General features: G+C 39.6%; 1 protein-coding gene across 28 annotated transcripts in view; it reads left to right on the plus strand.

Moving 5' to 3' along the window:
- The window catches only part of ABI2 (abl interactor 2), a 118,153-nt gene that overhangs the window by 82,305 nt on the left and 12,999 nt on the right, over window positions 1–22,849 (plus strand). For 2 of the 28 annotated variants that reach the window (XM_032354489.1, XM_032354491.1), the window contains 5 exons: window positions 1,800–1,946; window positions 2,724–2,848; window positions 3,857–4,039; window positions 8,410–8,568; window positions 21,752–21,838. In XM_032354489.1, coding sequence (XP_032210380.1) covers window positions 1,800–1,946; window positions 2,724–2,848; window positions 3,857–4,039; window positions 8,410–8,568; window positions 21,752–21,838 — 701 coding nt within the window. The remainder of the gene's footprint in view (window positions 1–1,799; window positions 1,947–2,723; window positions 2,849–3,856; window positions 4,040–8,409; window positions 8,569–21,751; window positions 21,839–22,849) is intronic. The other 26 variants (XM_032354492.1, XM_032354494.1, XM_032354496.1 and 23 more) reach the window with 15 other exon arrangements.

A 22,849-nucleotide genomic window follows, 5' to 3' on the forward strand; every position in this document is an offset into this window, starting at 1 on the left:
ACAAGCCAGCTGATAGTCACAACCTGGCTTTTTTGCATAGTCTTTGTCTAGCCATTATATTTTGCTCTTTTGCCCCTAATTTTTTATTTTATTTTTAATCATTGCCTGCACTGTATTGTTCTCAGTCAGCAAAGGGTTTTTTCTTCCATTGAAACAGAACTTTTTTTTTTTTTTTTAATTTATTTATTTGCCAGACAGAGATCTCAAGCAGGCAGAGAGAGAGAGAGAGAGAGGCAGGCAGAGAGAGAGAGGAGGAAGCAGGCTCCCTGCTGAGCAGAGAGCCCGATGCGGGGCTCGATCCCAGGACCCTGGGATCATGACCTGAGCCGAAGGCAGAGGCTTTAACCCACTGAGCCACCCAGGTGCTCCGAAACGGAACATTTTTATTGTCTGGGAAAATTGTCTAGAAATCAGATGTTTGAAAATAATCAGTTTCCTGTCTTAGGTTTTTTTTTTTTTTTTTTTTTTAAATACATTTAATTATAATTTCAGAGATGCCTAAACTTTTTAGTACTTTAAATCCAAGTTCCTGACATTCCTTTTTTCTTCCTTGGACCCAGTATCTCATTTATTGCCCTTTACTTATATTTAATTATTAATGTATACATGCAGTTATGCAAGATTTGAGGAGTGAGCAGGCTGGAGTGAGCAGGGTGAGTGGACAGTGGTCAGTGAACCATAGTGAGTCAAAATCAATGAACCGTAACCCGACTAGCCCAGGAGAGCTGTATTTAAAGGAACCCTGGGACTTTGCGGGGAGTGAATTATTGAGAATTTTATGAGCGAGCAACATCATTTCAGGGAAAGAAAGCTTTTTAATTTTTACATCTTGAGATTCTAGTTTTGATTTTTTTAGAAACCAGAATCGTATCTGCAAAATGCCGTTTCATGGCAGTTGAGTATTTTTCATTGTCCTAAAGAATTCAGACACTTAGGGATGGGAACTAACTTAGTAATCACTAATGTGCCATGGCGCATCCTATTTCCGGTCAGACTGCTTTGCTTACTTTCCTCATTCTCTTCCTTTTAAAGGAAATTTTGAGAAGAAGAAGGGAATGTTTTAATAAAATCCAGGCCTTTTTGTGCTTTACAGTCCAAATAAGGTAGAAAGACTTAGATGGTCTTTTCTTTTTCTGGCCTTTTAAAATGTTGACCTCTGAGGAAGATAAGAGGTAACAGAGAGCAAGGTGAAGCTAGGAGGAGGTGAGGTGAGAACGGAAGGAGATGAGATTGACTCGGCGCGGTGCTGTGTGTGGATGTAGGTCCGTTTTTGTGTATTCACTATGTAGAAAGGGAAGTAACTTGTTATAGTTGTTACTGATCTTCAGTGCGGGGGTTGTGGAGCCCAGTTATGGATTGATTTGTCTGATCTTTGAGTATCTTTGGTTAGGGAGAGAGGGGTGAGGAAGATAATTAGTGCATTCATGCAGTGCAGTTGGGAAACTTTGACATGGTACTAAAATAATTCGAACTCTTCCCCCTGCCCCCACCCCCCCAAAAAAAGGGAGAAGAGAGTTTGGGAAGCACTGACTTACTTGGTGGGAGAATCTTTGTGCTCTCTGAGAATGAGCGAACAAAATTGCATCAGTTCAGGGAAATGAGGTTTGGGACTGAAGAACAGCAGTAGTCATCAGAACCCTCATGGCAGAGAAGTGATACTCGAGACTGAAATCGGTAGCGGGGTTATGTCAAAACATTTTCCTGTCTCTGAATACAAATTGTATTTCACTACTGGCAATTCTGAATTTATTGTGCCGAAATTTGCTAATCACACAATACATACGCTCTTCTTTTTGTAGGCGGCACTCCCCCTATCGCACACTGGAGCCAGTGCGTCCTCCAGTGGTACCAAATGATTACGTACCTAGCCCAACCCGTAATATGGCTCCCTCGCAGCAGAGCCCTGTGAGGACAGCTTCTGTGAATCAAAGAAATCGAACTTACAGGTATTTTCTCTACCTCAGTGCAAATGTGATGGTCCTAGTACCATAATTTGTTTAGATTACTTCAGTTAAATCTCTCTCATTTTCCAAGCACTAAGTTCTTTTCCTTACTCTACTGCCCCAAACCTCATCTGAATCCACCTCTCTCTCCTCATGTTCTGATGCAGCTTTGAGGGCAGGAAATGGGAAAAAAAACAAAAACAAAAACACAACAAAACAACAACAACAACAAAAACAAAAATACCAGAAAAAACCCAGACATCTTAAAATATAAACTTCTCTACAAAATTAATAGTTACATTTGGCCTGAAAAAAAGTTTTGGACCAAACGTGGGAAATTGCAAGTTGTTTTTTGGTGGAACTTTACAGATGAAAAACTATACATAACAAAACAGTAATACAGGATGGTACATCAAGATGTCATTACAAACAGAATCAACCTGTTTAGGAAAGCTGTGTTTTTATTATAAAACAGTTTTCTTTAGAGAGTAAAGCTAATACGATTTTCATGTGTTGAACCCTATCACTTACCTCTTGTATTTCTACAGAAGCCTTCCTTCTTTCTCAATTTCTGTTTCTGTCATAGATGCTTATTAAAAGGTGGTCAGAACAAGCTTCTTGAACTCAGTGTTTTTCCTGTTGTGCTCGAATTAATACACAAAGTGGAGGGTTTTTGGAACCATCCTTATTTAGCTGTGTTCATCTCAGAAAATGTTGGGACATGCTGGCAGCATCTTAGTGTATATAAATGCTCATGTGCGGTGGCTCTGCTTTCTTCAGCAGCAGCGGCAGTAGTGGCGGAAGCCACCCGAGCAGTCGGAGCAGCAGTCGGGAGAACAGCGGAAGCGGGAGCGTGGGCGTTCCCATCGCTGTTCCCACGCCCTCTCCGCCCAGTGTCTTTCCAGGTAACACACGAATGGTGCCTCATCTTTGTCTTTTTTGAATTTGAATTCAGCTTCTGGTTTGATTACAGTGGGGGTTCTTCAGAATCTGGATTTTTGTCCCCTTTCGGACTCCATAAGTGTTGGGAAAGCTTTAAGCGTTTGTTATTTTTAACCAAGCGATTTCTGAGTTTATGCTGCAGACTTCTCTGTTATTTGGCTTTGTGTCTTTGGTACAGTGGCTCAGTTGGTGCTTTGAGGTTTCAGGTACCCCCTGGGTACCTGGGTACCTTATATGTTTGATGCCAGCTGGTGTTACGACATTGCACGTGCTTGGACACAGTGTGCGAATCACCTTGGTAACAGTGGAGTGGACAAATAAAGAAGTAGTTTTGGGAGTTAAATTTACTGCACTTTTGGAACTTAATACTCTTTGAAATGCTACCCTTTTTTTCCCTAAACATAAAAATGTCCTTGTTTAATGTGAAGACATCAGAGCTAAACTTTAGTTTTAAAAGCATGACACAGAAGACCTAGGGATAGAATTTTTTTGTATTTAACTTACTTACCCTGATACCTAATAGATAATATCTTTTTAAAAATGATGAAAAGATTTATGTTTTTCTAAAAATTTTTTTAACCTAATAAGATGTTTTTGTCTGGAATATGTCAAAATGGAATACTGTTTCCTAATGTATTATGTTTAGTTTTATATACTGTTTACAAAATACTATGCTAAAAATTATAAAGAGAACATCTTTCTTCCAGAGTAGTAGCTTTCAGGTAAAATAGAATGCTGTTTTTAATGAATTTAAAAATTTGTACATTACCCTGAGCATTTTGAATTATCTGCTGCAAACCTAATAATCCTTTAATATAAGCTTCATTCTTCTTTTTTTTTTAACCATTCCCTTCTGTTCTTGGGTTAGTGTTAAGCACTGAATATTTAACATTAGGTTCTCTAATGCCTTTTCTAATCCTGCCTACTGGGTCTGCCTCATTAATGCTGCCTCTCACTCCTCTTTCCCTCAGCCCCTGCTGGCTCTGCTGGTCCTCCTCCCCTTCCTGCTACTTCTGCATCCGCCCCTGCCCCTCTTGTTCCTGCTACTGTCCCTTCCTCCACCGCCCCAGAGGCTGCTGCTGGGGGTGCCCAGACCCTTGCTGATGGCTTCACTTCTCCAACTCCCCCTGTTGTTTCTTCCACTCCCCCGACAGGTGAGTATGGCTTGTTCCTGGGCAGGCACATCCAGGCATCCGGCTCTTCTTCCTGGAACTCCGGCTTTATGACTTTTGTTTGTGCTGTGTGTGTGTGTGTGTGTGTGTGTGTGTGTGTGTGTAAACTCTGAAGATTAATGGACTGACTAGAAAATGGCATGTGACCAAAGAGTAGAATTTCCTGAGGAAATCAGGGCAAAGTTCACATACATTTTTCATGTGTAGAGTAACACAAATACACATTTTTTTAAATTGCTTGAATTTCATTTACTGGAGATTTGTGAATTTAGTACGGAGTGATCTTCTGTACAGTTTTGAGAAGTTGTGGGAAGTACTGTTACAGATTAAGTCTTTAACTAGAGAAAAGTCTATGGAAATAATTCTAAGATACAATTTTATAGGAAACGTTTGATGTAACAGTTGGGAAGTTTCTGTAAGTCTGTCAGACAGCACTGGAAACACATAGACAATGGACTTCTTAAGAATTTCAGGTTTATGTAAGTGTTACTTAAGGTTGAATGGTGGTGTAGTGTTTTAAAACTGCAACCTAAAATCTTTTTTTTTTTTTTTTTGGTAAAGATTTTATTTATTTATTTGACAGAGAGGGAGAAAGGGAACACAAGCAGGGGGAGTGGGAGAGGGAGAAGCAGGTTCCCACCGAGCAGGAAGCCTGATGAGGGGCTCAGTCCTAGGACACTGGGAGCATGACCTGAGCTGAAGGCAGACGTTTAATGACTGAGCCGCCCAGGTGCCCCCTAAAATCTGTCTTGATAGGGAAGGGGAAAAAGGTTCAGTTGCTACAGAATATATTTGCAAAGTTAATAGTGATGCTGATTAGCAAACAAATTCTTTATCTATTATAAAAATGTATGTGTTCGGACACACATCATCTTAGCTTGTTAAATACTTCATAGTATTTAACATCTGCTATAACCAGATGTTTAAATGTGTTAAAAGACAGTTTTAGCTAAAATGGATTTTGGATGGTGTTTCATGGGATAGCTTCTATAATAGAACTTTTTAAGAAAAGCTCTCCATGTAAATGTAAGCGTGGGCTAGTCTTTGATCTATGCACATCTCTGTTAGGCCAGACTGTCTAGTTAAATATGGGAATTCTGTTATGCTCCGGCACCAATGGAGTAAAAATTACAGCTTGAAGTTGGTTGTAGGCCCAGAAGGAACAAATCACTTCCACCCAGGAGTCAACATTTTAGTAATAAAATCATAATTTAATAGGTACTGCTTTGTAGTCTGCACTGAATAAACATTTGTCATATGAGTGGGTAAGTATGGTTTTTATTAACAAAAAGTAAGGTGTAAATGCCTTAATAAGTTATATCAGTATAATCTCTTTTATACAGTCTTCAATTTACCAAGTACTTTTTTCTTTTCTTCTTAAGGTATAATTTACATACAGTAAAATTCACCCTTTTTCTCGTGTATGCGTATGACAAATGTGTACAGTGATATAACTGCAGCCCACCTAGCTTGAAGAAAATCTAGACAATCTAAACAGGAGATGCCTACATGTATTAAATACTCTAAGATCATATAAACTTAAAAAAAAAAAAAGAAAAGCCGTGGAATGGCCCCATCACGTGCGGACTTCCTCTGTTCTTTGTAGTGCTTCTCCCTCCTACCCCTGGCAGCCCTTTGATCTGGCTTTTTTGGTTTTGTTTTTTTGTCTCTAAAGTTTTGCCTTTGTAAGAATATCACATAAACAGAAGCAAATGGTCTTTTGGGTCTGGCTTTTTGGCACTGGCGCATTTGAGATTCCTTCAGGTTGTTTCACGGCTCCTTGTTTTGCTCCCTTTTATTACCGGCTGTGTTCTGTCATGTGGGGGCGCCACAGCTTGTTGAGCCCTTCCCCGCGGAGGGACATTGCGATCTTTTCCATTTGGGGGTTATTATGAATAAAATTGACTTGGCGTACACACGCAGACGTTGTGTGAGTGTCGGTTTTCAGTTCATTTGGGTAAACACCTAGGGAGTAGTAGGCTTGCTGGGTTGTGTGGTGAGTGAGTGATTTTAGGAGAGGCTGTGGGCTGTGTCCCAAAGGGGCTGAGCAGCCTTACCCCACCGCACGGGGTGGGGGGTAGGGGGTGGGTCTCTGTTGCTCTGCGCACTTGTTAGCACTTGCTATTGTCAGTTTGCTTTTTCTTTTCTTTTTTTTTTTTTAACTTTAGCCATTCTAATAGGTATATAATAGTTTCTTTGTGCTTTTGAGTTTTCCATTTCCCTAATGACTAATGATGTAGAACCTCTTTTCGTGTGGTTCTTTGCCATCTGTTTATCTTCTTTGATGAAATGTCTCTTTGTTTTGTTCCCCTCCACATACCTTTTGAATTGGATTGTTTTACCAAATTCCTTTATTTCTGAATGTAAGTCCTTATTGGTTATACGATTTGGAAATATTTTCTTCCATTTATGACTTATTTTTTTTATTCTCTTAATGATATCTTTCAGAAGGGGAGTTCTTCATTTTGATTGAGTCTGTTTCTTTTATGGAGTGTGCTTTCAGTGTCATACCTTCAAACTGGTTACCTTACACAAGGTCAAAGATTTTGTTCTTTTTTTTTTCCCCTAGAACTTTTAAAGGAATTTTTAAAAAAGATTTTATTTATATATTTGAGAGGGAGAGAGCGAGAGAACATTAGCGAGATAGTTAGGTCTGTGTTAATTAAAGTATAGTTTTGTTGGGACACCTGGGTGGCTCAGTTGGTTAAGCTGCTGCCTTCAGCTCAGGTCATGATCCCAGAGTCTTGGGATCAAGGCCCACATCGGGATCCTTGCTCATCAGGGAGCCTGCTTCTCTCTCTGCCTTTGCCTGCCACTCTGCCTGCTTGTGCTTTCTCTCTCTCTCTCTCTCTGACAAATAAATAAATAAATAAAATTAAAAAAAAAAAAAAACAACACAAAAAACTATAGTTTTGTTTGCTTTTTAGCCCAAAGCAAAGTATATGCCTTATTAATGGAATGAATAGAGAGTCTTTAATGTTTGTCTTTGAATTACTGAGGACTTATGTGAGATTTTAGACTGGATCTAATTATATAGAACTCATAATGGTTTAATTATCAGATGCTTTTAACTTGAAGATAGTAGATTTGTATTAGTTTGTTATAGATTGATTACTAAAATGCCAATAATGTATTCTATCTGGTGATTCAAATGACAAAATGTACCTTTTAAACAATCATTTATATATTTTTACATTTTTTATCATTGTTGCAGAGACTCGACAGTAGATTATGTAAAAGCTTGAATACTCCAGATTTTTTAGTACAACAATTGATTTTTAGGTTTTGATGCTATCATATGTAAAATTAAATGATATAGAAGATCTTGAGTACTTTTATAATATTCTTTATATGAATTCACATGAATCCAAGTTGGATAAAGTTACAGAGTTCCTGAAGATCCTTTTTACAGTCAGAGATAAGACACAAAATCGCCAGAAGTGTTTTCCTTTCTTTTCTCCTTTGCCCCTCCCGTTCTTCCTCCCTGCACTTTCTCCTCTCTCCTCTTCCCTGTGTCTCTGCTCCCCTGGTTCTTCCTCTCTGCCTTCGGCTCCCTCCCCTTCCCTTTTCTCTCTTCCCCTCCTTTCTTGCCTGCCGGAGTGGTCTCTTAAGGGTGCTCCAGTACGCTGTCTGATCTGTCTGTAAGAGTCGGCCTTCAGCTGAACGGTTTTAAGTGGAAGTGGAGTCCAGATAAAATTTAGGAACTGGATTGCTTTAGGGAATTGGATAAAGAAAAAATGTCTTTAGTTGGCATTAGCTGTTTAAGAATTCAGCAAAACTCAGTGAAATTGCTAATAAATATTACAGGTTTAGAGATGGTATTACAAATAAGATACATTTTGATTCCCTTTTTTACCTTAGCTTTTTTCTTAATTGTAAATTTCTTAAGCTCTAATTTTAAGACAAAATAATCTAGTGTTGGAGATGGAGATTTTTGATTGAATAAAGAGGTGTTTGATTTGGAATTATGTCACTTGATTGCTGAAATATTTTGTTTTCCTTTATACTGACCGCTTTGCCACCTTAAATTTACTGCTCTTATTATTATTATCTTGAATAAGACTGTGTGAAACATTTTTTTTCTTTTACTGTCCCAAATGTCATTCTTGTTAAGTTTGTTTTTTAAGGGTTTATTTATTTATTTTACAGAGAGAGTTTCCTGCTTTTGCACTTTGATATGGTAGCTGACCAATAACTCTGACCTTGCATGATGTTTAACAGATAGCAATTAAATTAACTAAATATTGTAATTTTTAATAATCTTATTAAGATTCAGGCAGTGTACCTAAAGCATTTCATTGCCTGAGGTAATTATCTTTTAATGACAAATTTATGCTCTGTCCCTTTTCCAGGACATCCTGTTCAGTTCTACAGCATGAACAGACCTGCCTCTCGCCATACTCCCCCAACAATAGGGGGCTCATTGCCCTATAGACGCCCTCCTTCCATAACTTCACAGACAAGCCTTCAGAATCAGATGAATGGAGGACCTTTTTATAGCCAGAATCCAGGTTAGATTTTCTTTTTCATTCTGTAGAATATATCCAATTAAAATTTTCAGTTACAGGGGAAAAGCCTTTAATTACAAATTACTAGCATATAATAGATGTTAAATACTATTTGTTGAATGAATAGAAGAATGACTACAAGGTTGACTAATGCTGTGTCATCCAGTTTTTTTTTTTTTAAATCATTATATGGTTTCTGTGTAAAGTGTAGCACTTAATTTTCTGAGCAGAATCTTTGATTGTGTTGGTGATTATTTGCTCTTAAGAATAATATTGTGGTGAACGGTATTTCCTTCTTACTTAACCTGATATTCTTGCTCTGTGAATACCAAATAATGAAAATTGAGGGTTCATGAACAGAGTCTGCAAGTGGTATAGTGAAAGAGAAGGGATGTTTTTGAAGCTGTTTTATGCTTGGCAGTTACACTGTTGTACTCAGCTCTCATACAAAACCCTGTGGTGGGGAGGCGAGGGCTTGGACAGGCCAGTCTAGACACTGTAGTCGTCTTCCAGTTGCATCATGCATCCAGAAAAAATTAATCTGGCGCATATTTAATACCACATGTAGTCATTATTTTTGCTTCTTCCCCAGAGAGGATAAGAGCAAATATTAGACTCTCTGACTATTGTGGACATGGTGTATCAACTTACTGTGTTTTTCTGTATTTTTGCCCACAGGCCACTAAGCCTGTGTATCTTTAATATTAGGGGACAACCCATTCCATCTTTGATAAGCAATGAACCAGTCTGCTGTGGCTACTACCTTTTGGTGAAACCTTATTCCTTTGGAGTAATGCAGAAGAAACTTGATTCTACTTCTACATAAATGCAGTTTAAAGAATGATTTTATATGTATTCTCTCATTTGATTCTCATAACAATGTGATCATTTTCATCTGCGTTTTGTAGGATGAGAAACTGAGGCTGAAGTGATGTCCCATTAGGATTTGAAATTGGGTCATATACCTTGAAGTTCCGTGTTCTTCTTCACCCTAGCCTCCTTACCTTCAGATTTAAAAGAAAAATCTCTCTGAATCTCCTAGTCTTCTCTTTGGCGGGGGTGAGGGGTGGTGAAGAGGATGTCCGCATCACGATAGAAAATGCATGAGAGCCAGAGACCTTATCAGTCTTTATACAGTGTTATGCTGGGAATAGTGCTCAGGAAATTCACTGTGGTTTTCTGTGAGATGGAAATCTGGCAGCACTGTTACTATATTTGGTTGAGTTTGAAAGGGCATTATAACATAGGAATTAAAATATGAAACACCCAGTGTCTAGTGCCAAGTCCTCCGAGTATACTAACAGTTTTCTAATGATCCTAAGGGTGCAATAGTTGTTTTCTAATGAGATTATTTCAGAAGCAAGTTGATGAAAGAACACTTCGATCAAGGCATAACTGAAACCTCTTTGGTTCTCATTGTTTCTTAAAAATTTAACCAAAGAAGTAGGAACACAAATTTACCATTCATCATGTCAGCAGCTAAGAGGATAACTGAAATAAATAGAGCTAAATGTAAGTTAACAGTTTTTGCCTTAAATATGAGTGTGAAGGGCTTTGGTGGTAAAGAAGTATGTGTAGACACACACACACACGTATTTGTACATTTACAGATCTAAACCTAGTTTGGTAAATGTCTTAATTCAGGCTGCTGTCATAAAGTGCCATAGGACGGGTGACCTATAAATAACAGAAATTTATGTCTCACAGTTCTGGAGGCTGAAAGTCATATGAGAGTGCTAACATGGTCAAGTTCTGGGATTCTCTTCTAGGTAGCTGACTTCCATCTTCTTGTATCCCCCCATGATGGAAAAAGAGAGGGAGTTTTCTAGGTCTCCTTTATAAGGGCACGAATTCCATTCTAGAGGGGTCTACCCTCATGACCTAATTGCCTCCTAAAGACCCCACCTCCTCATATCATCACATTAGAATTCCAACATATGAATTTAGGGATGCATAAATATTCAGTCCATAACATTAAAGAATTGATAATGTGGTGTTTAAGTACCGTCTTTGGTAATAGATAATTATATATATATTTTTATATATAGATATGTGTGTGTATATATATATATATATATATATTTTTTTTTTTTTTTTTTTTAATAAACATATAATGTATTTTTTCCCCAGGGGTACAAGTCTGTGAATCACCAGGTTCACACATTTCATAGCACTCATCATAGCACATACCCTCCCCAATGTCCATATCCCCCCCACCCTCTCCCATCCCCCCTCCCCCCAGCAACCCTCAGTCTGTTTTTTGAGATTGAGTCTTTTATGGTTTGTCTCCCTCCCAATCCCACCTTCTTTCATTTTTTTCTTTTCCTACCCCCCAAGCCCCCCACATTGCGTCTCCACTTCTTCATATGAGGGAGATCATATGATAGTTGTCTTTCTCCGATTGACTTATTTCGCTAAGCATGATACCCTCTAGTTCCATCCACGTTGTTGCAAATGGCAAGATTTCATTTCTTTTGATGGATGCATAGTATTCCATTGTGTGTATATATACCACATCTTCTTTATCCATTCATCTGTTGATGGACATCTAGGTTTTTTCCATAGTTTGGCTATTGTGGACATTGCTGCTATAAACATTTGGGTGCATGTGCCCCTTCGGAGCACCATGTTTTTATCTTTAGGATATATACCCAGTAGTGCAATCACTGGGTCATAGGGTAGCTCTATTTTCATTTTTTTGAGGAACCTCCACACGATTTTCCAGAGTGGCTGCACCAGCTTGCATTCCCACCAACAGTGGAGGAGGGTTCCCCATTCTCCACATCCTTGCCAGCATCTGTCATTTCCTGACTTGTTAATTTTAGCCATTCTGACTGGTGTGAGGTGATATCTCATTGTGGTTTTGATTTGTATTTCCCTGATGCCGAGTGATGTGGAACATTTTTCATGTGTCTGTTGGCCATCTGGATGTCTTCTTTGCAGAAATGTCTGTTCATGTCCTTTGCCCATTTCTTTTTTTTTTTTAAGATTTTATTTATTTATTTTACAGAAAGAGATGCAGCAAGAGAGGGGACACAAGCAGGGGAACTAGGAGAGGGAAAGCAGGCTTCCGCCGAGCAGGGAGCCCGATGCGGGGCTCGATCCCAGGACGCCGGGATCATGACCCGAGCGGAAGGCAGTCACCCAACGACTGAGACACCCATGTGACCCCTCTGCCCATTTCTTGATTGGATTATTTGTTCTTTGGGTGTTGAGTTTGCTACGCTCTTTATAGATTTTGGACACTAGCCCTTTATCTGATATGTCGTTTGCAAATAGCTTCTCCCATTCTGTCAGTTGTCTTTTGGTTTTGTTCACAGTTTCCTTTGCTATGCAAAAGCTTTTTTTTTTTTTTTTTTTTTTAAGATTTTATTTATTTATTTGACAGAAAGAGATCACAAGTAGACAGAGAAGCAGGCAGAGAGAGAGAGGGAAGCAGGCTCCCTGCTGAGCAGAGAGCCCGATGCGGGACTTGATCCCAGGACCCTGAGATCATGACCTGAGCCGAAGGCAGCGGCTTAACCCACTGAGCCACCCAGGCGCCCTGTGCAAAAGCTTTTGATCTTGATGAAATCCCAATAGTTTATTTTTGCCCTTGCTTCCCTTGCCTTTGGCGATGTTCCTAGGAAGACTTTGTTGTGGCTAAGGTCGAAGAGGTTGCTGCCTGTGTTCTCCTCAAGAATTTTGATGGATTCCTGTTTCACATTGAGGTCTTTCATCCATTTTGAGTCTATTTTTGTGTCTGGTGTAAGGAGTGGTCCAGTTTCATTCTTCTGCATGTGGCTGTCCAAGTTTCCCAACACCATTTGTTGAAGAGGCTGTCTTTCTTCCATTGGACATTCTTTCCTGCTTTGTCAAAGATTAGTTGACCATAGAGTTGAGGGTCTATTTCTGGGCTCTCTATTCTGTTCCATTGATATATGTGTCTGTTTATGTGCCAGTACCATGCTGTCTTGATGATGACAGCTTTGTAATAGAGCTTGAAGTCCGGAATTGTGATGCTACCAACTTTGGCTTTCTTTTTCAATATTCCTTTGGCTATTCGAGGTCTTTTCTGGTTCCATATAAATTTTAGGATTATTTGTTCCATTTCTTTGGAAAAAATGGGTGGGATTTTGATAGGGGTTGCATTAAACGTGTAGATTGCTTTAGGTAGCATAGACATTTTCACAATATTTGTTCTTCCAATCCAGGAGCATGGAACATTTTTCCATTTCCTTATGTCTTCCTCAATTTCTTTCATGAGTACTTTATAGTTTTCTGGGTATAGATTCTTTGCCTCTTTGGTTAGGTTTATTCCTAGGTATCTTATGGTTTTGGGTGCAACTGTAAATGGGATTGACTCCTTAATTTCTCTTTCTTCTGTCTTGTTGTTGGTGTAGAGAAGTGCAACTGATTTCTGTGCATTGATTTTATATCCTGACACTTTACTGAATTCCTGTACAAGTTCTAGCAGTTTTGGAGTGGAGCCTTTTGGGTTTTCTACATATAGTATCATATCATCAGCAAAGAGTGATAGTTTGACTTCTTCTTTGCCGATTTGGATGCCTTTAATTTCTTTTTGTTGTCTGATTGCTGAGGCTAGGACTTCTAGTACAATTTGAATAGCAGTGGCGCTAATGGACATCCCTGCCGTGTTCCTGACCTTAGCTGAAAAGCTTTCCGTTTTTCTCCATTGAGAATGATATTTGCGGTAGGTTTTTCATAGATGGCTTTGATAATATTGAGGTATGTGCCCTCTATCCCTGCACTTTGAAGAGTTTTGATCAAGAAAGGATGCTGTACTTTGTCAAATGCTTTTTCAGCATCTATTGAGAGTATCATATGGTTCTTGTTCTTTCTTTTATTGATGTGTTGTATCACACTGTCTGATTTGCGGATGTTGAACCAACCTTGCGGCCCTGGAATAAATCCCACTTGGTCGTGGTGAATAATCTTTTTAATGTACTGTTGGATCCTATTGGCTAGTATTTTGATGAGAATTTTTGCATCTGTGTTCATCAAGGATATTGGTCTGTAATTCTCTTTTTTGATGGGATCCTAGTCTGGTTTTGGGATCAAGGTGATGCTGGCCTCATAAAACGAGTTTGGAAGTTTTCCTTCTGTTTCTATTTTTTGGAACAGTTTCAGGAGAATAGGTATTAATTCTTCTTCAAATGTTTGGTAGAATTCCCCTGCGAAGCCGTCTGGCCCTGGGCTTTTGTTTGTTTGGAGATTTTTTTTTTTTTTTAAAGATTTTTATTATTTATTTGACAGAGAACACAAGTAGGCAGAGAGGCAGGCAGAGAGAGAGAGAGAGAAGCAGGCTCTGCACTGAGCAGAGCCCGATGCGGGGCTCCATCCCAGGGTCCTAGGATCATGACCCGGGCCAAAGGCAGAGGCTTTAACCCGCTGAGCCACCCAGGCGCCCCTGTTTGGAGATTTTTGATGACTTTCAATCTCCTTACTGGTTATGGGTCTGTTCAGGTTTTTTCTTTCTTCCTGGTTCAGTTGTGGTAGTTTATATGTCTCTAGAAATGTATCCATTTCTTCCAGATTGTCGAATTTGTTGGCATAGAGTTGCTCATAGTATGTTTTTATAGTTGTTTGTGTTTCTTTGGTGTTGGTTTTGATCTCTCCTCTTTCATTCATGATTTTATTTATTTGGGTCCTTTCTCTTTTCTTTTTCATAAGTCTGGCCAGGGGTTTGTCCAATCTTATTAATTCTTTCAAAGAACCAGCTCCTAGTTTCGTTGATTTGTTCTATTGTTTTTTTAGTTTCTATTTTATTGATTTCTGCTCTGATCTTTATGATTTCTCTTCTCCTGCTGGGTTTAGGCTTTCTTTGTTGTTCTTTCTCCAGCTCCTTTGTGTAGGGTTAGTTTGTGTATTTGAGACCTTTCTTGTTTCTTGAGAAAGACTTGTACTGCTATATATTTTCCTCTCAGAACTGCCTTTGTTGTGTCCCACAGATTTTGAACCGTTGTGTTTTTGTTATCATTTGTTTCCATGAATTTTTTCAATTCTTCTTTAATTTCCTGGTTGACCCATTCATTTTTCAGAAGGATAATTTTAGTCTCCATATATTTGGGTTCTTTCTAAATTTCCTCTCGCGATTGAGTTCTAGCTTCAGAGCATTGTGGTCTGAAAATATGCAGGGAATGATCCCAATCTTTTGATTGAGACCTGATTTAGGACCGCGGATGTGATCTATTCTGGAGAATGTTCCATGTACACTAGAGAAGAATGTATATTCTGTTGCTTTGGGATGGAATGTTCTGAATATATCTGTGATGTCCATCTGGTCCAGTGTGTCATTTAAGGCCTTTATTTCCTTGTTGATCTTTTGCTTAGATGATCTGTCCATTTCAGTGAGGGGAATGTTAAAGTCCCCTACTATTATTGTATTATTGTCGATGTAGTTCTTTGATTTTGTTATTACTTGGTTTATATAGTTGGCTGCTCCCATGTTAGGGGCATAGATATTTAAAATTGTTAGATCTTCTTGTTGGACAGACCCTTTGAGTATGATATAGTGTCCTTCCTCATCTCTTATTATAGTCTTTGGCTTAAAATCTAATTGATCTGATAGAAGGATTGCCACCCCAGCTTTCTTCTGATGTCCATTAGCATGGTACATTGTTTTCCTCCCCCTCACTTTAAATCTGGAGGTGTCTTCAGGTGTAAAATGAGTTTCTTGTAGGCAGCATGTTGATGGGTTTTGTTTTTTCATCCATTCCGATACCCTGTGTCTTTTGATTGGGGCATTTAGCCCATTAACATTCAGGGTAACTATTGAGAGATATGAATTTAGTGCTATTGTATTGCCTGTAAGGTGACTGTTACTGTATATTGTCTCTGTTTCTTTCTGATCTACTACTTTTAGGGTCTCTCTTTGCTTAGAGGACCCCTTTCAATATTTCCTGTAGAGCTGATTTGGTGTTTGCAAATTCTTTCAGTTTTTGTTTGTCCTGGAAGCTTTTTATTTCTCCTTCTATTTTCAATGTTAGTCTAGCTGGATATAGTATTCTTGGCTGCATGTTTTTCTCGTTTAGTACTCTGAATATATCATGCCAGTTCTTTCCAGCCTGCCAGGTCTCTGTGGATAGGTCCACTGCCAATCTAATGTTTTTACCCTTGTATGTTACAGACTTCTTTTCCTGGGCTGCTTTCAGGATTTTCTCTTTGTTGCTAAGACTTGTAAATTTTACTATCAGGTGACGAGGTGTGGACCTATTTTTATTGATTTTTGAGGGGCGTTCTTAGCATCTCCTGGTTTTTTATGTTTGTTCCCTTTGCCATATTAGGAAAATTCTCTACAATAATTCTCTCCAATATACCTTCTGCTCCCCTCTCTCTCCTTCTTCTGGAATCCCAATTATTCTAATATTGTGTCGTCTTATGGTATCACTTATCTCTCAAATTCTCTCCTCATGGTCTGGTATTTGTTTGTCTCTCTTTTGCTCAGCTTCTTTATTCTCTATCATTTGGTCTTCTATGTCACTAATTCTTTCTTCTGCCTCATTTATCCTAGCAGTAAGAGCCTCCATTTTTGATTGCACCTCATTAATAGCTTTTTTTATTTCAACTTGGTTCGGTTTTAGTTCTTTTATTTTCCCAGAAAGGGCTTTTATTTCTCTGGAGAGGGTTTCTCTAACATCTTCTATGCCTTTTTTGAGCCTGGCTAGAACCTTGAGAATCGTCATTGTGAACTCTAGATCTGTCATATTAGCAATGTCTGTATTGATTAGGTCCCCAGCCTTCAGTACTGCCTCTTGTTCTTTTTTCTGTGGTGAGTTTTTCCGCCTTGTCATTTTGTTCAGATAAGATTTGCTTTCTCCTCCTCTGGAATTCCGCTGTTCTCCTTGGTGAGTGAAGTTGGTCTTGGCTGGGTTTCTTGTTGATCTTCTGGGGGAGGGGCCTGTTGTAGTGATTCTCAAGTGTCTTTGCCCCAGGCAGAATTGCACCGCCCTTATCAGGGGCCCGGGCTGAGTAATCCGCTCGGGTTTGCTTTCGGGAGCTTTTGTTCCCTGAGCGCTTTCCGTAGAGTTCCGGAGCACAGGAATGAAGATGGCGGCCTCCCAGTCTCCCGCCCAGAGGAGCCGAGAGCTCGGGGTCCGCTCCTCAGTGCGCCCTCAGAGAACAGCGCCCAACTGCCCCCGTCTCCCTGGCCTCTGGTTGCGCTTGTAGGAAAGCGCTCAATCGGTCGCACTTGGAGAAAAGCGCCCGGTCCCTTCCGTCTCCCTGGCCTCCAGCTGCGCTCCGAGCTCACTCAGGCTGCGACCGGTTGGAGGTAACCCCGAGCTGGGAGCTCACTCCTCGGCTCTGTCTCTGTAGCCGGCTTCCCCGCTCTACTACCTGCGAGCTCTGCGACACTCAGACACCCCCGGTCCTTCTATGACCCCGGGGGGCTTTCCTCTGGTTTAGCCTCTGGAGCGATGTTGCTCCGTGGAGCAGAGTTTTAAAAGTCCCGATTTTGTGCGCCCTTGCTCCGCCGCTTGCCGGGAGCCGGCCCCTCCCGCCCCGGTCTATCTTCCCGACGCTTTGGATTCACTTCTCCGCCGGTCCTACCTTTTAGAAAGTGATCGATTTTGTTTCTAGAATTGTTGTTCTTCTTCTCTTCGATTGCCCATTGGATTTGCAGTGGTTAGATAAGCCTCTAGCTGATCTCCTGCTACCTGATGTCGTCGCAGCCTGCTGCTTCTCCGCCATCTTGACTCCTCTCTAGATAATCCTATATTTTATTGCTCACAGTTCCTTACAGCAAACACTAAAAAATCTAATTCATAAAGTGAAATGTTGTTTCTAAGAAATGTGACTGTATATAGGTGTATGAGAGAGGAATTTGTGAAGGAGTATAGTGTTTTACACAGGGAAAATGTCAAGGTTTACCCATTGAATGTTATGAAAACAACTACAAGGAAATTGAAAAAAATAACATTGGGTTGGTGGTATTGCAGAAGAGAAGCCAATAACATAAATCCTCTAAATGAAAGTTAAGTTACAACATTACCATAAATTTCCAGAAGAATACAGATATGGTAAGGCTTTAGCAAAGTATGAATAAAGAACCGTCGCAAGAAACATTTTTTAAATCCTTATATTAGGCAGTCTTTAGGATTTGTTAGAGAATCCTTACTCTTTTTATTTTATTTTTTTAAGAATGCTTACTGTAATGAGAACAAAAAAGCCAGAAAACAACTGAAAAGTGTAATATTCTCAAATGACCAAGTAAGCCAGATAGACCCTTAACAGTGATTATTAACACAAGCTGTGTTTTTAAACTTTGTGTTAATTTGCTGCTTTTTCTTAGCATAACATCTTGTGATTTTTTTTTGCTTGGAAAGGAATAACAACAATGATCCAATTCTTTTAACCCTTCTGAAACTACAGAACTGATAATTGTTTGGTAAAAAGCCTCCTTACTCAGTATGATGAGTTCAGTTCACTTTTAAATACTCCCTGCTGTTCATGTTTAGGAAATGTTTCACTCTTAAAATGAATTGCTCAAATATTTTCCTTTACTGTAATGTAAAATATAAGTACCTAAATTTGAATGCACTCTCAGATGTCTATAACCTCCAAAGGTAGTAGTCTTTTCTTTAAAAAAAAAAAAAAGATTTATTTACTTATTTATTTTAGGGACTGGGTCGGGGGGAGGGGGAAAAGGAGAAACTTAAGCAGACTCTGCACTCAGTGCAACCCTGAGATCATGACGAGCTGAAACCCAGATTCGGACACTTAACTCACTGCATCACCCAGGTGCCCCAGTGGTATCCTTTAATGGTTTTAGAAGTAGTATTCATTTAGAACATTTAGAGTGTTCATTTTGTTTCATCTTCTCACAGTATTTACAAATCTGTAGAAATAAGCTGTAAAATTCCAAGTTATTTTTCAAAATGTTTTGAAGTAGACATTTTGAAACAATAAGCCTCAAAGATTATGCTCCACAGGATTTCATAAATAACCAGGAAGGTCATGTTCCGAACGTCTGTATATTTCATCAGCACAGACTCTTCCTCTAAGTGTGGAGCCTTTACTATGTACATACCTACTTGTTACTGTTTGTAGAACTTAAGACCTCTCTAAAACTGCAGTCATCTGGTGAGGCCTTGTCTTCACATTAACATCTTAGTATATATTGTGAACATAAAACTCCCGAATCTAAGTTTGGAGATCTTTTGGTGGCTTTAGGGAAAGGGTCTTGTCAAATGAAGAATCATCTTAACTAAGTGGAGTGTAAAACAAGTGTCTGGTTACTTCTCTTCCCTGTTCATGAGATGCTAGGACTAGAACCAAATAATGCAGATGATGATTCTCATCAAAGTCCTGCTTCAGTCTTCTAGAATGGCTTGTTTTAAGCTCAGCTTTAAGGAAAATAAGTCTAAAGTAGGATGTTGTGTTTCACAGGAGTTCTGGTCAGATAAAATCTTTTTTTTTTTTTTTTTTAAAGATTTTATTTATTTATTTGACAGAAATCACAAGTAGTTGGAGAGGCAGGCAGAGAGAGAGAGAGAGGAAGAAGCAGGCTCCCTGCCAAGCAGAGAGCCCCATGTGGGACTCGATCCCAGGACCCTGAGATCATGACCTGAGCCGAAGGCAGCGGCTTAACCCACTGAGCCACCCAGGCGCCCCTGGTCAGATAAAATCTTAATGCGGTCCAGAAAGAAAATGCTGTGGTATCGAAATTAATTTGGATCATCACATTAAATTTTTGCCCTGGGGGAAAAAAGTAGTATTTGGGGTGACCTTTGTAAACCCCATTTGGAACTGAATTTTTTTTTTTAAGATTTTATTTATTTATTTATTTGACAGAGCGAGAGAGAGAGAGCGCGTGCACGTGAGAGAGATCACAAGTAGGCAGACAGAGAGAGAGAGGAGGAAGCAGGCTCCCTGCTGAGCAGAGAGCCTGATGTGGGGCTCGATCCCAGGACCCTGAGATCATGACCTGAGCTGAAGGCAGAGGCTTAACCCACTGAGTCACCCAGGTTCCCCTGGAACTGAATTTTTAAAATATGGTCTAGCTTTGAGAAAAATCCAACTTGTTTTGTTAGGAAGTAAATGTTTTTTAGGAAGATTTGGGATTGGTTTTTACCTGGGCTGTTGTTGGTGGACTTCTTAAAACCATATGATTTCAGATTTTCACTTTCAGAACTAGAAAAGAAATAGAACATACTCATCTTAAAAAATAATAATACACTTGATCTACCTACAAGAAGACTGTTCTGAGTTAAACACCTAATCATTCTGGTTTAGCTGAGCACCAGCATGTCATTAAAAAAAAGGTTGAGAAATAGTGACTGAAGTGGGGCATTCCCTACTTTTCTGTTATGGGACTGTTGGTAACAGAAGAGGAACATTTTCATCTTATTTGTTGGGACCATACACCCAATAAATAGTTTTCTAGAATACCAGTTGTTGTCTCCTTCTATCAGCTTTGTCTCTGCTACTTCTACGTTCATTATGTCATCTTCTTCCTCCAAGTTACACAGGGTATTGGGAACATACCAGCAATTGTTCCAAGCCTCTGTGAGGGGGAGACAAGGCACCAAAGGGTTTACTCCCAAGAAGTATGACCTTAGGGAAAAACCTAATCAAAAGTTACCTTTTAAGAAAGGTACTTGTTTCTAGGGTTATTCTACTCTGTCCCTTACAGCTAGATACTCTTCAGTGTTAACTAATAGCTTAACTCTTGTCTATATATCACATATGTCTCCTAGCTACCAAGTATACTTTTTTCATACTATTACTAAGTTTTCTTCTTTTCTCTGCATTTATGCTGTATTGAGTTTTTTTTGTTTGTTTGTTTGTTTTTGGTTTTTTTTTTTTGGTGACAGGTCCTAGGTTAGGCATTCTGCATGCATTAGTTTTTGGTTTTTGTGGTTTTTAAATCTTTGCAACCGCTCTGTGAAGTAAACCACCTTTTTTCATCACATTTATGGATTAGGGCCAAAGAAATGATTACTAAGTGTTTAACAACAAGGAAATGGCGAATCAAGTGTTTGATGCTGGGTTACTTTGAAGTCCAGTCTCTCACCACTAAGCACTCTGTCCCCTAAGGCACTTCCCTAGTTCCTGTCTACTTACTTACTTGTCCAGGTGTGTACTGGTCATGCTGTTCTAGACCTGTCAGCCTCTGCCCCTCACTTGGGTTTCGTCTGGTCTTTCTCTTCTCTGCTTGTTGAACTCCTTTTCTTCTAGTGCATACTCAGAGAGTGTTTCTGTGTGGCCTTCCCTACAAATACCCACTTCCACGCCAGCATCCCCATGCCGCCTCTCCCAGCACAGCCCCCTGCAGCGGATTGCCACAAACATTGCTGGGCTCAGGTTATGATCTTTTGTATCTCCGGTTAGAATATGAGACCTTTGAGGGCAGTGACTCTTTCATCTTTTCAGTTGTATTAGTCTTAACTGTAATTTGAGTTAATAAAGGTGTTTTCTTTTCTTAAGAAGATACATACTGTGCTTTACACTCATTCTGAAGGAAAGCTTAACTGTAGAATTAATCTTGGGCTATTGTTTCGTACGTACCAGGTTTATTTATTTACATACGTTAAACATTCGTTGTAGGCTGACTAGTTTTGCGATAGAGGGAAAGACACGTTGGGGAGGAGAGAGTGATTTGAATGAGTCCGGTGTGTTTTGGTATGAATTGGAATTGTCATGACACAGATCTAACTCTCATGATACTGGCTTGATACTGGCTTCCTAGCAGAGTGCTTGCCACTTACTAGAAAGTCAGTAAATATTTAATTAATGAATGAAGAACCAATTAATTTGCCTGTTAATTAAGTAATGGAAAGTATAAATTTAGGATGTTGGGATGCAATTTTTTTTCCTGGTGTTGAGCATTTAAACTCGTAACCTTTAAAATCCTGAAAACCAAATTATTCATGATAATCTGCAGAAATTCTTTGAGAAAACATGTTGTTAGTGATGTGACAAGATCAGTTTGGTATTACATGTTAGAATAGATCTTTATATAAGAAATGCTTCCTGTTACAATTTTTAGAACTTTCTTTAAACTCCCCCAATACTTTTTTTGTGTTAATGCATTATCCCTCAAAAGAGGGCCTTTAAGATAGCTTAAAAATATTTGTACCTACGGGTTTCCCTCCTTATACGTTTGTTTTCTTGTATTATTAGCCTTTCCTTTTAATGTGACTCACCCTGACCCCTTACCCTCCGCACCTTTTTGTCTCCGCAGTATCTCTGGCTCCTCCTCCTCCCTCCGTCCTACAGGTAACTCCTCAGTTACCTTTAATGGGATTTGTGGCCAGAGTCCAAGACAATAGTAAGTGTATGTCTTCTTTATGCTGTAGATCAGATTATAGGCATAAAATGTCATTTATATATAATTGGCTGAACTAGTCCTTCGTTCACTGAGAGTTCACATATTTGCATATTCTGGGCAAGTTCCTGGGTGAGCAGCTAGTGTGATAAAATAATTAAGATGAAGTTCTTTGCTTTCAGATAACCTAAAATCTGGTAGTGAAGATGAGACAAGAATAAAATAAAGCCCATCTAAGAAAAGAAAGACCACATCTAACCAAGGAGATGCTCCTTAGTCCCCCAGATAGCCCGTCTCTTTATATGCATTGCTCAGACAGCTAGTAGCCTCGTTTGCTGTCACTGGAGTCGCAGGGTCTGGTGGCCGGGCTTGAGAATCTTCCTCCAGTCTTGTGATTCCAGGTGTAAAAATGGCCATGCCGTGGTAGGTCTCAGGGGACCAAATGGCCAGTCTTTCTCTCCTAGGAGGCCTCATAGATTGGCAATGAATTTCCATCGGCCTGTAGTCTGGGGTCGAGACATGCAGGACCAGATAACTAATTTCACTGACCCATTCAGTCGTCTTCAGGGAAAGCATTAAGGAAGCTCAGGAGACTGATGTCTCCGAAGCAGGAGGCCTGTGTCACACTCAGTGAGGAACTGCTGTTACAGAGACCAGTGAAATAGGCCATAAGATGAATTCTTTTCCGGGGAGAGGTCTGTGCAAGGAGCCCACATCACAGTCACACAGTTGCACGATGGGCATGGAATCTGAGCCAGGCGTTTCCATTAATGAAAAGTTTCATGCCATCAGTACGATGAAGCCCAGAGTATGCATCTCATAACAGGGGTGGCCTGACCAGAGGGGTACACATATTTGCACTGTGTTGCTTAGGCACACAGATGGGCGTTGCTGATACCAGAATGGGAGCTCTTAGGAGAGCAGGAATTTTCGGTGGTTCTGTTGGCTGACTATTTCCCCTGCACTTAGAGAAGCATCTGACACAAAGCAGACACTTTAGTCCCTGGTTTGTTG

Source organism: Mustela erminea, chromosome 8 (genome assembly GCF_009829155.1).
Source record: "Mustela erminea isolate mMusErm1 chromosome 8, mMusErm1.Pri, whole genome shotgun sequence".
NCBI classification, from domain to species: Eukaryota; Metazoa; Chordata; class Mammalia; order Carnivora; family Mustelidae; genus Mustela; species Mustela erminea.